Source organism: Pongo pygmaeus, chromosome 20, assembly GCF_028885625.2.
Source record: "Pongo pygmaeus isolate AG05252 chromosome 20, NHGRI_mPonPyg2-v2.0_pri, whole genome shotgun sequence".
Classification (NCBI taxonomy): domain Eukaryota; kingdom Metazoa; phylum Chordata; class Mammalia; order Primates; family Hominidae; genus Pongo; species Pongo pygmaeus.
Genome location: NC_072393.2, coordinates 1,761,991 through 1,779,805, shown reverse-complemented (window position 1 = coordinate 1,779,805; position 17,815 = coordinate 1,761,991). Strand labels below are relative to the sequence as shown.

Here is a 17,815-nt window from a genome sequence, read left to right as displayed (position 1 = left end):
CCCTCCTCCCCTCCCACCTTCCCCCTCCTTTCCCCTCCCTCTCCTCCCCTCCCTCCTTCCAGCTTCCCCGCCCCTCCCTTCTCCCCTCCCTCCTCCCCTCCTTTCCTCTCCCTCTCCTCCCCTCCTACCTTCCCCCTCCTTTCCCCTCCCTTCTCCCCTCCCTTCTCCCCTCCCTCCTCCCCTCCCTCCTCTTTTCCCCTCCCCTCCCTCCTCTTTTCCCCTCCCCTCCCTCCCTCCCTCCTCCCCTCCCTCCTTCCCTCCTCCCATCCCCCGCCCGCGCCGCAGCGACAAAATGGCGGCGGGTGGGAGCGGCGGGCGCGCGTCGTGCCCGCCGGGGGTCGGGGTCGGCCCGGGCGCCGGGGGCAGTCCCGGGCCCAGCGCCAACGCCGCCGCCACCCCGGCCCCCGGCAACGCGGCCGCTGCCGCCGCCGCCGCCGCCGCCGCCGCCGCCGCCGCCACCGCCGGGCCGCCGCCGCCCGCCCCGCCGGGCCCCGGGACAGACGCGCAGGCCGCGGGCGCGGAGCGGGCGGAGGAGGCGGCGGGCCCGGGGGCGGCGGCGCTGCAGCGCGAGGCCGCGTACAACTGGCAGGCCAGCAAGCCCACCGTGCAGGAGCGCTTCGCCTTCCTCTTCAACAACGAGGTGCTGTGCGACGTGCACTTCCTGGTGGGCAAGGGGCTCAGCTCGCAGCGCATCCCCGCGCACAGGTGGGCGCCCCGACCCCGCCAGCCCTGGCCCCGACCCACCCAGCCTGCTGCCCGGGCCCTGCACCTGAGGCCCCGCACCCCTCTGTCTCCGAGACCCCCGCACCCCTCCGGCCCCAGGACTCCTGCACCCCTCTGTCCCCGGGACCCCTGCACCTCTGCATCCTCAGGCTCCTAACCCAACTCGGCCTGCACCCCGGGGCCTGCACCTGAGGCCCTGCACCCCTCCGGTCCTGAACCCGACCCGGCCTGCACCCCGGGGCCTCCATCCCCAGACTCCACCCAGTTCCCTGGGCTCTGCACCCCTCTGTCCCTGCCCCTGCACCTCTCTGTTCCCAGACCCCACCAGGCCTACACTCTGGGCCTCCGCACCCCTCCATCCCCCGGACCCCCTGGATCCTCCACCCCTGGCTTGCGCCCCCAGCCCGTTCTCCGGGACCCCAGGCCCTGTACCCCTGGGACCCCTGCTCTCCTCCGTCCCTGGACCCACCCAGCCTGCACTCCGGTACCCTCCGTTCCTGGGACCCTCCAACTCGGCCTGCACTTGGAGCCCCTGGGCCCCTCCATCCTCGAACCCCACCCAGCCTGCACCCCAGGACCCCAGATATTTCATCCTCAGGGCCCTCCACCCCCCACTTGCACCCTAGGACCCTCCATTCTTCCATCCCCAGGATCCTCCACCCCTGGACCTCACCCCTCCCTGCACCCCAGGTCCCCAGACATCTCTGCCCCCAGATCCCTGGGCCCCTCCACCTCCGGCCGGAACCCCTGCCTGCACCCCAGGCCCCTCCATCCCTGGACCCCACCTGGCCTGCATCCCTGGGTCCCCTCCATGCCCTGGCCCTGCACCCCCACTCACCACCCCTAGGACTCCTGTAACCCTCCAACCCTGGGACGTGTACCCCCATCTGCTCCTCCATTCCCATGACCCCAACCCACTGTCTCTAGGACCCCTGACCCCACATGCCACACTCGTCCGTCCCTGCACCCGGGGACCCTCAGGACCCCTCCATCCCCAGGCCCTGCATCCTTCCCTGCCATCCCTCTCCCCCTGGGACCCCTACCGGTGACCCCTCCATCCCCGTTCCCGGGGACTCTCCAGGACCCTTCCTTCCCCAGGTCCTTCACCCCTGCCCACTGCCCTTCCACTCTCTACTCCCGGGGCCCTCTGGGACCCCGCTACACTCAAGTGTGTCACCCCTGCATCCCAGGATGGTGAGACCCCCGCCATCCCCAGTCCTCACCACCTCAGTCCGTAACCCCCAACCTATGACTCCTGAACTCCAGGACCCCTCCCTCCAGGGGTCCTGCTGTTTCCTCCACCCCCACCCATGACCCACAAGACCCCTCCCTCTTCCCCCACCATCCAGGGACCTGCCACTCCCACCCGCACCCCTGTGCCCCAAGACTCCTAGGCCTTGCTCTCTGCGTCCTCCCCGCTGCCTCCAGACCCACTGACCCCCACCGGAGACCCCCAGGCTCAGCACATGATCTGGATCAGAGATCTTCAAACCATGCCGCTCCCCTCCAGGGACACCCCCTGCCCGCCCCGCAGTCCAGATCATAGACTGCCATCCACAGCCCCTCCAGCCCCGGACCCCCACCTCAGCCAGAGCCCCCTGAGCCCTGCCACCTGCCACTTCAGTGACCACCCGCCTCCAGCTCCGCCACTGCCAGGCTCCCGACCCTGGACTCTGCAGGAGGCTGCCTTCCCTGGGCCCTGCTACCCCCTGCACCCCATCCTATGACCCCCTGCCACCAGGCCACCACCCTAGACCCCCGCCCAGACTCCCATCTCCGAGCCCTTCCAACCCAGAGACCCCCAGCTCTGGGGTCCCTCCCTCCCCAGCCCCCAGGCCTCCTTTCTGGGAAAGAAGCGGGTTTGGCCCAGTCTCTGTCTTTGCCAGTGTGCCAGGTACTGGCCCCAGGCCCCAGGCTCCCTCCACTCCCGGGTCCCTCTTACCCTGCCCCTCATTGGTCGGGGGGCAGGGGCTGGGTTTTCTTGCTGCGGAGCCTGGAGGGGGAGGGTCCTGCCCTCCCTTCTGACCTTCAGGTGCTTTTGTTAACCTGTTCTGGCTTCTTCCTGGGTGTTCATGGGCAGCTGGGTCTCCTCTGGTGGGGTCCTGCCCTGGGCGGTACTAAGCAGAGAGGTTCCTGCCCCTGGAGGGTTCTGGGGCCTCCTGCGGCTCCTGCCATCCCTGTCGCCGTCCCTGTCTCCGTCGTCCTTAGCTGCTGGGCCTCTCCTAGCTTGGAGTGAGGGGTGGTGGGTTTGCTCCCTCCACCTGGGTGGTCTTCCTGCTCTTTGGGGAGGGGTAGGTTGGATGCAGCTGAAACTCACCCAGCAGCAGGTGCAGTTGGAGAATCCCAGGCTTTCTGTTTGAGGGGGCAGGTGGGGCCCCCTGGGCACTGGCTGACCTTGGGACATGTATGCGATTGCACTTGAGGGACCGCTGGCTCGGTTGCAAAGTGGGGAGGATGGAGGCAGGACAAGGACCCCTTGGAGAGAAGTAGGCGAGGGGTCTGCCCCCGGGGGGCTCAGGAGAGGGCAGTGAGGCCCAGCGGGAGATGGCAGCGAGGTAAGGTGGGTGGGCCTGGGACAGCGGACCCTCCACATGCGGGGTTAGGGGCGTGGACCCCCACTCAGCTCAAATCCGAGTACAACTTTTGACTCCCACGAACTTAACTAGGAATGGCTTCTCGCTGACCGGAGGCCTCGTGAGGACACTTGGTCCATGCACACCCGCTTCCTGTTCTCACAGTAATGGAGGCTGGAGACCAGAAAATATATTCAGAGAAGTCTAAGGGGCCGGGTGCGGGGGCTCACGCCTGGAATCCCAGCACTTTGGGAGGCCGAGGCAGGCAGATCACGAGGTCAGGAGATCGGACCAGCCTGGTCAACACGGTGAAACCCTGTCTCTACAAAAATACAAAAATTAGCCGGGTGTGGTGGCACACACCTGTAATCCCAGCTACTCAGGAGGCTGAGGCAGGAGAATCTCCTGAACCCAGGAGGTGGAGGTGGCAGGGAACCGAGATTGCACCACTGCACTCCAGCCCAGGCGACACAGTGACACTCCATCTCAAAAAAATAAAGGACAGGCCGGGCGCGGTGGCTCACGCCTGTAATCCCAGCACTTTGGGAGGCCGAGGTGGGCAAATCATGAGGTCAGGAGTTCGAGACCATCCTGGCCAACATGGTGAAACCCCGTCTCTACTAAAAATACAAAAAATTAGCCGGGTGTGGTGGTGGGCAACTGTAATCCCAGCTACTCGGAAGGCTGAGGCAGGAGAATTGCTTGAACCCGGGAGGCGGAGGTTGCAGTGAGCCAAGATTGCGCCACCGCGCTCTAGCCTGGGCGACAGAGCAGTACTCTGTCTCAAAAAAAAAAAAGGAAAAAAAAAGGAGAAATCCTGTTTGCTGTTCACACAGTGGAAGTGACCGTCATGAAGGCCTCTGTCCTTGTGTTCATATTGAGGGCTGAGGAAGAGGAGCAGGAGCAGGAGGGTGGGTCTGTCTCGGGAGTGGCAGGGGTGGAAGGGGAGGCAGGAGAGGCCAGCACCCTCGGGGCAACCTTTATTGAAAACATTCACATATGAGTGGGCCCGTGCAGTTCAAACCTGCCTCGTTCAAAGGTCATCTGTATTTCCTTGGCATTTCAGGAGGGCTGAAAATGGACAGGGGGCACTGACCTGGTCCAGAACGACCCCCTGAGTAAGTGATGTTGATGGAGAATGCAGTGCCCCAGGCTCAGGGATGGAAGGCCCAGAGCCCAGAGGGGCTGGACAGGTGGGAGCCATGGCAAGGCCGGAGCAGGAGGAGTGAGGCCCAGCATGACCAGATCCGCATTGAGGGTGGAACGTGCCGTGGATGGGCCCAGGAGTGAGGCTGGGGAGTAGCAGCTGCAGACTCCAGGCAGGAGACAGCAGGGGGCTCGGTGGGGACGGCAGAAATGAGGGGTAGAGGATGCAGGTCCTCTTTGGAGGAAGCGAGTTCCTGTGGCCAGGAGAGGAGGCAGCTTGGCAGGTGAGCGTGTGGGAGGCTGGGGCGGGGGTCCCCAGACTTCTGGCTGGAGCATCACAAGCCAGGACAGGCTCAGGAGGGACAAGTACTGGCTTGGATGCATTGGCGGCACCTGGGGCTGAGAGGTCCACAGAGCAGTGCGTCCCAAGTGCCCTGTGCCTCAGTTTCCATGATTGAAATGGTCACTCAGACATGTCTGTCCTGGGGCTGTGGGAACAAACGGACCCGATGCGTTGCTGACAGCCGCAGGCCACACAGCAGATAAAAAACAGCAGCTGAGGCTGGGTGCAGTGGCTCATGCCTGTCATCCCAGCACTTCGGGAGGCCGAGGCGGGCGGACATCTGAGGTCAGGGGTTCGAGACCAGCCTGGCCATCATGGCAAAACCCCGTCTCTACTAAAAATACACAAATAAGCTGGGCGCGGTGGCACGCACCTGTAATCCCAGCTACTCAGAGGCTGAGGCAGGAGAATCGCTTGAATCCAGAAGGCAGAAATTGCAGTGAGCCAAGATCGCGCCACTGCACTCCAGCCTGGGTAACAGGGCGAGACTCTGTCTCAAAAAAAAAAAAAAAAAAGGGTGGGGGGATGATAGGACGAACTGGGGGTGCTGGGATAAAGTCTGGAGTTTACCGATGAGCAGAGAGAGGCCCGGCCTTGCCAGCTGTGAGGAAAGCAGGTGGCTTGGGCTTGGGCGTGGTCCCTGGCTGGGGTGCAGGGTGAGCAGAGACATGGCAGAGAGGAGGCTGGGAGCAGGCCTTGGCGGTGGCCCCAGTGTCTGGACCGTAGCGCAGGGGTCGGCGTTTGTGCTGGGGAGGAGGCTAGGGGTTGCACGTGGCCTCTGGGCTGTTCCCCGGTCCTGGATGAGCACCCGTCCATCTCAGTGCGCTGGAGCCTGGCACACAGTAGACACGCAGTGATTGTGCATTGAATGATCTGTGGGAATTAAACATCTAATTCTTTCATGGGGCTTGAAGGGAGGACTGAAGATCTCCAGGGATGCACTTTTGTAGATGTACGCATCAGCCTGTCCCATGAAGTTAGTATCTAAAATATCTTTTTTTTTTTTTTTTTTTGAGATGGAGTCTCGCTGTGTCGCCCAGGCTGGAGTGCAGTGGTGTGATCTTGGCTCACTGCAAGCTCTACCTCCTGGGTTCATGTCATTCTCCTGCCTCAGCCTCCCGAGTAGCTGGGACTACAGGCGCCTGCCACCATGCCCAGCTAATTTTTTCTATTTTTAGTGGAAACGAGGTTTCACCGTGTTAGCCAGGATGGTCTCGATCTCCTGACCTGGTGATCTGCCCGCCTCAATCTCCCAAAGTGCTGGGATTACAGGTGTGAACCACCGTGTGGGGCCTTTTTTTTTTTTTTTTTTTTTTTTGAGATTGACTCTCGCCCTGTTGCTCAGGCTTGAGTGCAGTGGCGAGATGTCGGTTCACTGCCACCTATGCCTCCTGGATTCAAGTGATTCTGGTGCCTCAGCCTCCCGAGTAGCTGGGACTACAGGTGCCTGCCACCACACCCAGCTAATTTTTGTATTTTTAAGAGATGGTGTTTTGCCATGTTGGCCAGGCTGGTCTTGAACTCCTGACCTTAAGTGATCCACCCACCCCGGCCTCCCAAAGTGCTGGGAGTGCAAGCTGAGCCACTGCACCTGGCCTCCCCATTTTATTTTATTTTAATTTTTTTTTGAGACAGAATCTTGCTCTGTTGCCCAGGCTGGAGTAGTACAGTGGTGTGATCTCCACACGCTGCAGCCTTCGGCTCCCTGGCTCAAGTGATTCTCCTGTCTCAGCCTTCTGAGTAGCTGGAATTACAGGTGCACGCCACCATGCCCGGCTAATTTTTGTATTTTTAGTAGAGACAGTATTTCCGTCATGTTGCCCAGGGTGGTGGTGAACTCCTGAGCTCGGGTGATCCACCCACGTCGGCCTCCCAAAGTGCTGGGATTACAGGTGTGAGCCACCGTGCCCAGCCTAAAGTATCTTTATTCACTCTATCATGGAACTGTCAGCAATGTAGCGAGGTCTAGAAGTAGAACAATCTGTCTGGGCGCAGTGGCTCACGCCTGTAATCCCAGCACTTTGGGAGGCCCAGTCAGGCGGATCACGAGGTCAGGAATTTGAGACCAGCCTGGCCAACATGGTGGAACCCCGTCTCTACTAAAACAAAAAATTAGCCTGGTGTGGCGGTGGGCACCTGTAATCCTAGCTACTCGGGAGGCTGAGGCAGGAGAATTGCTCGAACCTGGGAGGCGGAGGTTGCAGTGAGCCGAGATCGCGCCACCCCACTCCAACCTGGGTGACAGACTGAGACTCCGCCTCAAAAAAGAAGAAAAAAAACACCACAAAAATTAGCCAGGCATGGTGGCACGCGCCTGTAATCCCAGCTACTGGGGAGGCTGAGGCAGGATAGTCATTTGAACCTGGGAGGCGGAGGTTGCAGTGAGCCAAGATTGTGCCACTGCACTTCGGCCTGGGCGACAAAGTGAGACTCTGTCTTGGAAAAAAAAGCAAAAAAACAGTATGTTCTGGGGTCTCCTATTTCATTGACTGCTTTGTGAGTCCTTGTTCCCATAACACATTGTTTGATTATTGCTATTTTATGGTATGTTTTGAGGACTGCTCACCAAATTCTTCCCAACTTTACTCTTTGTGAAGACTTTTCAGGCTGAGTGCAGTGGCTCACATCTGTAATCCCAGCACTTTGGGAGGCTGAGGTGGGAGGATCGCTTGATCTCAGGAGTTCGAGACCAGCCTGGCCAATATAGCGAAACCTCATTACTTGGACATGGTGGTGTGCGCCTTTGGTCCCTGCTACTCAGGAGGCTCAGGTAGGAGGATCACCTGAGCCTGAGAGGTTGCTGCTGCAGTAAGCTGTGATCCTACCACTGCACTCCAGTCTGGGTGATAGAGTAAGACTCTGTCTCTTAAAAAAAAAAAAAAAAAAAAAAAGAGCCGGGCACAGTGGCTCACGCCTGTAATCCCAGCACTTTGGGAGGCCGAGGCAGGCAGATCACCTGGTCAGGAGTTCGAGATCAGCTTGGCCAACATAGTGAAACTCCGTCTGTATTAAAAATACAAAAATTACCCAGGCATGGTGGCGTGTGCCTGCTACTTAAGAGGCTGAGGCAGGAGAATCGCTTAAACCTGGGTGGCAGAGGTTGTGGTGAGCTGAGATCGCACCACTGCGCTCCAGCTTGGGCAACACAGCAAGACTCCGCCTAAAAAAAAAGAAAACAAAAAAGACTGGGCGCAGTGGCTCACCCCTGTAATCCCAGCACTTTGGGAGGCGGAGGCAGGCGGATCACCTGAGGTCTGGAGTTTGAGAGCAGCCTGGCCAACACAGTGAAACCTTGTCTCTACTAAAAATACAAAATTAGCCAGGTGTGGTGGCAGGTGCCTGTAATCCCAGCTACTCGGGAGGCTGAGGCAGGAGAATCGCTTGAACCTGGGAGGTGGAGGTTGCAGTGAGCTGAGATCGCGCTGCTGCACTCCAGCCTGGGCAAAAAGAGTAAAATTCTGTCTCAAAAAAAAAGACTTTCTCAGCTGGTCTGACACATTTACTCTTCTGTAATCAGTCACCCACATCCACCCATCTGTCCACCCTACAGATACTCACTGAAATACAATCCTGGCTACAGGAGGTGAATATGACAGAAAAACATCTCCTTCCTTATGGAACTTATATTCTGTGTTTTATTTTATTATTATTATTTTTTGAGACAGAGTCTCACTCTGTTGCCCAGGCTGAAGTGCAGTGGCACGATCTTGGCTCACTGCAAAGCTCTGCTTCCCAGGTTCCAGCAGTTCTCCTGCCTCAGCCTCCCGAGTAGCTGGGGTTACAGGCGTGCACCACCACACCCGGCTAATTTTTGTATTTTTAGAGACAGGGTTTCGCCGCGTTGGCCGGGCTGGTCTCGAACTCCTGACCTCAGGCGATCCTCAGCCTCCCAAAGTACTGGGATTACAAGCGTGAGCCACCGCCCCTGGCCTAAGGTGGGAAGATCTTTTGAAGTGAAGAGTTTGGTACCAGTGTGGGCAACATAGTGAGATCTTGCCTGTGTAAAACAAAACCAAAACAGATAAAAGACACAGGTGCCAGCAAATTCATGTGAAGGGTCAGATAGTAAATATTTTTGGCAGGCCATACTGTCTCAGTTGCAACTATTTAATTCTGCCATAGCAGCACAAAAAGCCGTAAATCAACAACATATAACTGAGCAAGAATAGCTGTGTTCTAATAAAACTTTATTGGCCGGGTGCGGTGGTTTACACCTGTAATCCTGGCACTTTGGGAGGCCGAGGCAGGAGTATCACCTCAGGTCAGGAGTTCAAGACCAGCCTGGCCAACATGGTGATACTCCGTCTCTACTAAAAATACAAAAATTGGCCGAGTGCAGTGGCTCACACCTGTAATCCCAGCACTTTGGGAGGCCGAGGCAGGTGGATCATGAGGTCAGGAGTTCGAGACCAGCCTGGCCAAGATGGTGAAACCCCGTCTCTACTAAAAATACAATCATCTGGGTGTGGTGGCGGGTGCCTGTAATCCCAGCTACTCGGGAGGCTGAGGCAGGAGAATTGCTTGGACCTGGGCAGCAGAGGTTGCAGCGAGCTGAGATGGCGCCACTGCACTCCAGCCTGGGCGACAGAGCGAGACTCTTGTCTCAGAAAAATAAAAAATAAAAAAATTAGCTGGGCGTGGTGGTGCGCACCTGTAATCCCAGCTACTCGGGAGGCTGAGGCAGGAGAATCGCTTGAATCTGGGAGGAGGAGGAGGTTGCAGTGAGCTGAGATAGTGCCAGTGCAGGCCAGCCTGGTCAACAAGAGTGAAACTCCATCTCAGAAAAAAAAAAACTTTATTTACAAAAACAAGTGGTGGGCCAGATTCACTCTAAGGCCCATAGTTTGCCAGCCCTGGCCTAATGATGCCTGATGATCTTGAGAATCAGTTCGTCAAGTGATAAAGGAATTTATCGAGGATTTTGGTCTTTCTAAGGACATAAAGTTGGGTGATTTTTTTTTTTTTTTTTTGAGACACAGTCTTGCTCTGTCGCCCAGGCTGGAGTGCAGTGGCGCGATCTCGGCTCACTGCAAGCTCTGCCTCCTGGGTTCACGCCATTCTCCTGCCTCAGCCTCCCGAGTAGCTGGCATGTTTACTTTTATCTGGTTTGAACTATTGCTTCCTGAAGCCTTATTAGGTTTAACAGTTTTTCTGTGGGTTCTGTGGTCTTGTGCTCTGCAGTGGAGTATCCTGTAGTAACCCAGATGGTTTGGAGCTGTGCTGTCCAATACTAGGCACTCATGTGGCCAGTACTGACTACAGATGTGGCCAGTGTGACCGAGGAGTTGAATGTTCAATCAGCTGAATTTGGATTTAGATTTAATTAGCCATGTGTGGCTAGTATTGACCCCTTGGACTCTGAGACTTTTTAAACATTAAAAAAAATTTTTTTTTCAGAGACAGGGTATCACTCTGTCACCCACACTGGAGTTCAGTGGCTCAATCATAGCTCACTGCAGCCTCCAGCTTCTGGGCTCAAACAGTCCTCCCACCTTAGCCTCCCAAGTAGCTGGGACTATAGACATGCACCACCATGCTCGGCTAATTTTTTTCTGTTTAGTAGAGATGGGGTCTTGCTGTGTTGCTCAGGCTGGTCTTGAACTTGTGGGTTCAGGTGATCTTCCCAACTTGGCCTCCCAAAGCACTGGGATTACAGGTGTGAGCCACTGCTTCCAGCTAAAAAATAATTTTTTGTTTTTGTTTTTGTTTTTGAGACGGAGTTTTGCTCTTGTTCCCAGGCTGGAGTGCAGTGGTGCGATCTTGGCTCACTGCAACCTCTGCCTGCCGGGTTCAAGCAATTCTCCTGTCTCAGCCTCCTGAGTAGCTGGGATTACAGGCTCCGGCCACCACACCTAAGTTTTGTATTTTTAGTAGAGACGGGGTTTCATCCTATTGGTCAGGCTGGTCTCGAACTCCTGACCTCAGGTGATCCGCCCGCCTCGGCCTCCCAAAGTGCTGGGATTACAGGCATGAACCACTGCGCCTGGCTAAAAAATAATTTTAAAAATGAGCCAGGCATGGTGGTGCATGCCCTAGTCCCAGGTACTCAGGAGGCTGAGTTGGGAGGATCACCTGAGCCCAGGAAGTCAAGGCTGCAGTGAGCTGTGATCATAGCACTGCACCCCAGCCTGGGTGACAGAGTGAGACCCTGTCTCAAAGAAGAAGATGTTAAACATCAGGGTCATTCCACTCCGAGGCATTTATCTAAGAGGAGGAGAATCAATGGCCTCACACAGTCTCATGCATGAATGCTCAGAGCAGCATGATTCACAGTAGCTCAAAACCGGAAAACCCGCAGACCAGCCAGTGAGTGTAGAAACAAACCGCGGTTCACAGATTCCATGGAATTTGGCAGTCAAAAGAATTCCTGGCTGGGTGCAGTGGCTCACGCCTGTAATCCCAGCACTTTGGGAGGCCAAGACAGGCGGATCACGAGGTCAGGAGATTGAGACCATCCTGGCTAACACGGTGAAACCCCATCTCTATTAAAAATACAAAAAAATTAGCCGGGCGTGGTGGTGGGCGCCTGCAGTCCCAGCTACTCAGGAGGCTGAGGCAGGAGAATCGCTTGAACTTGGGAGACAGGGGTTGCAGTGAACCCAGATGGCACCACTGCACTCCAGCCTGGGCGACAGAGCAAGACCCCATCTCAAAAAATAAAATAAAATTTTTTTTGTAGAGATGGGGTCTTTCTATGTCACCGAGGCTGGTCTCAAACTCCTGGGCTCAAGTGATCCTCCTGCCTCGGCCTCCCAAAGTCCTGGGATTACAGGCATTAGCCACCGCTCCTGGCCTGATTTTATTTTAGATTCGGGGGTGTATATGAAGGTTTGTTATGTGAACCCTGAATATCTGAGACAGGTCTCAGTCAATTTAGAAAGTTTTTTTTGCCTAGCTGGGCGTGGTGGCTCACGCCTGTAATCCCAGCACTTCGGGAGGCCGAGGCGGGCGGATCACCTGAGGTCAGGAGTTCGAGACCAGCCTGAACAACATGGAGAAACCCCGTCTCTACTAAAAATGCAAAATTAGTCGGGCGTGGTGATGCATGCCTGTAATCCCAGCTACTCGGGAGGCTGAGGCAGGAGAATTGCTTGCACCCAGGAGGCCGATTTTGTGGTGAGCTGAGATCATGCCATTGCACTCCAGCCTAGGCAACAAGAGTGAAACTCCGTCTCAAAAAAAAAAAAAAAAGTTTATTTTGCCAACATTAAGGACGCGTGCCCGTGACACAGCCTCAGGAGGTCCTGACGGTATGTTCCCAAGGTTGTCAGGGCACAGGTTGGTTTTATACATGTTAGGGGGATATGAGACATCAATCAATATATGTAAAATGAACATTGGTTCAGTCCAGAAAGGGGGGAAACTCTTAGCGGGGAGGGGCTTCCAGGTCATAGGTAAGAAACAGACCATTGCATTGAGTTTCTGATGAGCCTTTCCAAAGGCAGCAATCAGATAACGCATTTATCTCAGTGAGCAGAGGGATGGCTGAGTTTTCTCTGTCCTTTGTCCACAAGGAATTTCCTTGTGGACAGATTGGGAGGGAGGTGTGTAGCTTTTTTATCTTAGTAGCTGTCTTTTTAAGGAATAGAACAGAAGGCTGGTTTGCCCTAAGCGGTTCCAGCTTGATTTTTCCTTTTGGCGTAGTGATTTTGGGGTCCAGAGATTCCTTTTTCTTTTCTTTTCTTTCTCTTTCTTTTTTTTTTTTCTTTGACGGAGTTTCGTTTTTGTTGCCCAGGCTGGAGTGCAATGGCGTGATCTCGGCTCACCACAACCTCCTCCTCCCGGGTTCAAGCGATTCTTCTCCTGCCTCAGCCTCCCGAGTAGCTGGGATTACAGGCATGCATCACCACACCCGGCTAATTTTGTATTTTTAGTAGAGATGGGATTTCTCCGTGTTGGTCAGGCTGGTCTTGAACTCCCACCCTCATGTGATCACCTGCCTTGGCCTCCCATAGTGCTGGGATTACAGGTGTGAGCCACCGCACCTGGCGTTTTTTGTTTGTTTGTTTGAGACGGAGTCTTGCCCTGTCGCCCAGGTTCGAGTGCAATGATGCAGTCTTGGCTCACTGCAACCTCCACTTCCCGGGTTCAAGCAAGTCTCTTGCCTCAGCCTCCCGAGTAGCTGGGATTACAGGCGCACGCCACCATGCCTGGCTAATTTTTGTACTTTTTTAGCAGAGACGGGGTTTCACCATGTTGGCCAGGCTGGTCTTGAACTCCCGACCTTGTGATCTGTCTGCCTCAGCCTCCCAAAGTGCTGGGATTACAGGGGTGAGCCACTGCACCCAGCCTATGTGTGGCTAATTTTTAAACTTTTTGTAGAAAAACAGGCAAGGCAGAGTCTGGCTACATTGCTCAGGCTGATCATCTGCTCTTGGGCTAAAACGATGCTCCTGCCTTGGCCTCCCAAAGTGGCGTCTTTCTTTTGATGTTGACGTAGCCACTCCAGCTCTCATGGTTTCTGTTTGGATATAAAGGAAAATCTGTTTTTACTCCTCACAGGAGTTCTGGCACCGTGTGTGGGTTTTCCACAGCAAGTGATTCCTCATCTTGTGGATACAAACTGGGCATACTACAATTTTTTTTTCTTTTTTTTTTTTTTTTGAGACGGAGCCTTGCTCTGTCGCCCAGGCTGGAGTGCCGTGGCGCAATCTCGGCTCACTGCAAGCTCTGCCTCCTGAGTTCACACCATTCTCCTGCCTCAGCCTCCCAAGTAGCTGGGACTACAGGTGCCCGCCACCACGCCCGGCTAATTTTTTTTTTTTTTGGAATTTTTAGTAGAGACAGGGTTTCACCATGTTAGCCAGGATGGTCTCGATCTCCTGACCTCGTGATCCACCCGCCTCGGCCTCCCAAAGTGCTGGGATTACAGGCATGAGCCCCCGTGCCCGGCGGCATCCTACAATTTAACTCAACCCTCACACCCACCATCCAGAGTGAGCACAGACCCCACAGGTGGTCAGCTGAGCCCCGTGCCACCCATGTCAGATGCCTGTTGCAGGGGCGAGTCTCCAGGTGACCCACACTTCTCTGACTAAAATCAGGGGTCCCACATCTCCGTCCTTGAGCTTGATAATTAGCCATAAAAGCTCACAGAACTTCGAGAAATACAGTTACCAGTTTGCCTGTAATCACAGCGCTTTGGGCAGCTGAACTGGGAGGATCGCTTGAGCCCAGGCGTTTGAGACCAGCCTGGGCAACATAGCGAGACCCTGTCTGTACAAAACATTTAACAGCTGGGCATTGTGGCTTGTGTGTGTGTTCCCAGCTACTGGGAGGCTGAGGTGGGAGAATTGCTTGAGCCCAGGAGGTTGAGGCTGCAGTGAGCTATGAACGTGCCACTGCACTCTAGCCTGGGTGACAGTGAGACCACACCTGTAAAAACTAAAAATAAAAATGAAATAAAAATAAATGAAAGATTTAATAAAGGACATCTCTTCCAGGCGTGGGGGCTCACACCTGTAATCCCAGCACTTTGGGAGACGGAGGCGGGCGGATCATCTGACATCAGGAGTTCGAGACCACCCTGGCCAACATGGTGAAACCCCATCTCTACTAAAAAAATACACAAATTAGCCAGGCATGGTGGTGCTATGCCTGTAATCCCAGCTACTTGGGAGGCTGAGGCAGGAAGACTCACTGGAACTCAGGAGGCGGAGGTTGCAGTGAGCCAAGATTGCGCCACTGCACTCCAGTCTGGGCGGCAGAGCGAGACTCCATCTCAAAAAACAAAAACAACAAGGACATCTTGCAGCCAGATGAGGAGGTTCACATGTCCAGAGGGTATTGGAGCACCTGCACCTGTGTCCTGTGGGCTCAGGATGGCCACCCTTGTGGCACGTGGACAAAGTCACCAGCTTGGAAGCTCAGCCCTGTGGTTTAGGGCTCTTCATGGAGGTTCCATTGCGTAGATTAAATCACGGAATCATTGGCCCTTTGTGCACCATACAGTTCTTTCAGTCTTTAACCTGTTTTCTTTTGTTTTTGAGATGGAGTCTCACTCTTGCTGTCCAAGCTTGAGTGCAAATCTTGGCTCACTGCCATCTCTGCCTCCTGTTTTTTTTTTTGTTTGTTTTTTTTTTTTTTTTTTTTTGAGATGGAGTCTCAGCCTTGTAGCCCAGGCTGCAGTGCAGTGGCACGATCTCAGCTCACTGCGACCTCCGCCTCCAGGATTCAAGCAATTCTCCTGCCTCAGCCTCCTGAGTATCTGGGATTACAGGTGCCACCACGTCCAGCTAATATTTTGTATTTTTAGTAGAGATGGGGTTTCACCGTGTTAGCCAGGATGGTCTCGATCTCCTGACCTCGTGATCTGTCTGCCTTGGCCTCCCAAAGTGCTGGGATTACAGGTGTGAGCCACCGTGCCTGATGCCTCCTGGGTTTTAAGTGATTCTCCTGCCTCAGCCTCCTGAGTAGCTGGGACTACAGGTGTCCACCACCACACCTGACTAATTTTTGTATTTTTCATAGAGACAGGGTTTCACCATGTTGGCCAGGCTGATCTGGAACTCCTGATCTTAGGTGAGCCGCCCGCCTCAGCCTCCCAAAGTGCTGCGATGACAGGCTTGAGCCACTGTGCCTGTCCCCCACCCTACTTTTTGTCTCTCTGAATCTGAGGACTCTGGGGACCTCCTAGGAGTGGATCACACAGGATTTGTCCTTCTGTGCCTGGTGTCTCTCATAGAGCGCGACGTCCTCAAGGTGCATCTGCGCCGGGTCCTGCATCAGAGCCTCGTTCCTGTTTGTGGCTGGGTCGTGTTCCGGCGCGTGGGTGGTCGTGCCGTGTCTGTTGATGGACACTGGTTGTTTCCCCCGTTTGGAGTTGGGAATCGTGCTGCTGTGAGCAATTGTGGATGTGTTTTTGTGTGGCCATGTGTTCTCGATTTGTTTGGAAGGGGAAGGGGTTACAGATACATGAAGGGGGAACAGCCGGGAGTGGGGCTGGGGATTCACGGTGGGCAGAGGAGGCAGGAGCGGTGCCCAGGGGTCGGATCCTGAAGGCCCATGTGGGTGTCTCCAGCTTGGTGTTGGAGGAGCCCCTGCCGTGGAGACCGGCAGAGCTGCCTGGGGACCCGCCCATCTCAGAGGGGCTCCCTGATTCCAAACTGTGCATGGACGGCCCATGCCGGGCCCACTTTAGTGCCTCCTGCTTTCTGCTTTTGAACCCTCCTCAAAGGTTTTCCCCACAGGAGACCAAGATGCGTTTTTAAATCAAGAAAGAGAAGTCCCACGCACAGGTACTCTATTTCTGGAACATCATGTGGGAGGGAAGCGTTTGTCCTGGGGCACCGGCTGTGGGTGATGGTGGTGCGGGGCCCTGAGGCCTGGGCCCCTAAGGACGCGGCCAGGAGGGCAGATGGGCGGGCGGCAGTCCCAATGCCCACACACTGGGGGGTCAGACTCAGACTCAGTGGGTTCATCCTCTGCCAGTCCCAGAGCCGAGGACCATGGATCAAGGCATCCCAGGGCGGCCCTCCCTCTGGAGGCTCAAGGGAGGATCCTCCTGCCCCACCCAGCTTCTGGGGGCTCCAGACGTCCTTGGCCTGTGGCCGCGTTGCTTCAGTCCCTGCATCCGTCTCCATGCAGCCACCCACTCTGTTTTTTTTTTTTGAGATGGAGTCTTGCTCTGTCACCCAAGCAGGAGGGCAATGGCATGATCTCGGCTCACTGCAACCTCCACCTCCCAGGTTCAAGCGATTCTCCTGCCTCAGCCTCCCGAGTAGATGGGATTACAGGCGCCCGCCACCATGCCCGGCTAATTTTTGTATTTTTAGTAGAGACGGGGTTTCACCATGTTGGCCAGGCTGGTCTCCCAACTTCTGACCCCAGGTGATTTGCCTGCCTCGGCCTCCCAAAGTGGTGGGATTACAGGCGTGAGTCACCGCACCCGGCCTTTTTTTTTTTTTTTTTTTTTTTTGAGACAGTCTCTTGTTCTGTCACCCAGGCTGGAGTGCAGTGGTGCAATCCTGGCTCTCTGAAGCCTTGACCTCCTGGGCTCAAGTAGTCCTCCTGCCTCAGCCTCCTGAGTAGCTAGGACTGCAGTTGTTCACCACCATGCCTGGCTAATTTTCAATGTTTTTGTAGAGATGGGGTCTCACTACGTTGCCCAGGCTGGTCTCAAACTCCTGGGCTCAAGTGATCCTCCCGCCTTGGTCTCCTACATGCTGGGATGACAGGCGTGGGCCACCGTGCCCGGTCTGTTTCTCCTTCTTCCAAGGACACCAGCCACTGGTTAGGGCCAGCCTTCCCCGGCGCCTTCGTCCTGACTCGTGGCGTTAGCATGGGCCTATTTCCACCGAGCCTCCCACTCCGAGGTTCGGGGCGGATGTGGACGCTGTGGTCGGGGCCCGTGTGGAAGCCACTGCGTTGGTTTCTGACCTGACTTTCGGGCGCACTCAAGCCCTGGGCTGGACCGGATGGGCTGAGGGCCTGGGGGCTGGGGGGAGCGTGTGGTGGGAGGAGAGCGAGGAGCTTCTCCTCGGAAGATGGGGGCTTTCCCGGGAGCTGTGTGGAGGTTGCCTAGCCAGGCCTGGAGGTTCAGCTGTGCAGGAGTGAGAAGCAGGACCCATCCGTGGGGAACCACCTGCAGCTCCGGAGCTTTCTGGGGAGGGAGCGGCTGTTGAGAGCCGGCACTTGCTGTGGTGGGAGGCTTGGAAGGGGACAGGTGGGGAAGAGGTGACGCAGGGACCGCAACGTCCTGGGGCAGGTGCTCCGCCGTGCGCAGGCCGAGCGTCTATGATCCCACTTCGCGAGCGTCTGTGAACCCGCCCCTCGAGTGTCTGTGCCCCTGCTGAGTGTCCATGATCTATGCTGTGTGTGCTCTCAGCCCCCTGGGAGGCCATCGTGGGAGCAGGCCCTGGGGACGGTACATGGACAGCATAGAGTGGCGTCTTGAGCCTGGGAGCCATGGAGTCCTCCCCGCCCCATGCAGACCTGGCCAAACACGGGTTCATAGCCGGCTGTTGTGGAGGCTAAGGAGGCACCAGCAGCCTTTCTGTGCCCACCGCACCCTCCTCCCTGTTGCGATACG

At 56.0% G+C, this 17,815-nt stretch overlaps 1 protein-coding gene across 1 annotated transcript in view; it reads left to right on the top strand.

Annotated features, from left to right (window-relative positions):
- The first annotated feature begins 277 nt into the window (after positions 1–277).
- Positions 278–17,815, top strand: part of BTBD2 (BTB domain containing 2) — a 30,473-nt gene continuing 12,935 nt past the window's right edge. The window contains exon 1 of the mRNA XM_054465442.2: positions 278–705. Within this exon, the coding sequence (XP_054321417.2) occupies positions 293–705 (413 nt within the window). The 5' untranslated portion in view covers positions 278–292. The remainder of the gene's footprint in view (positions 706–17,815) is intronic.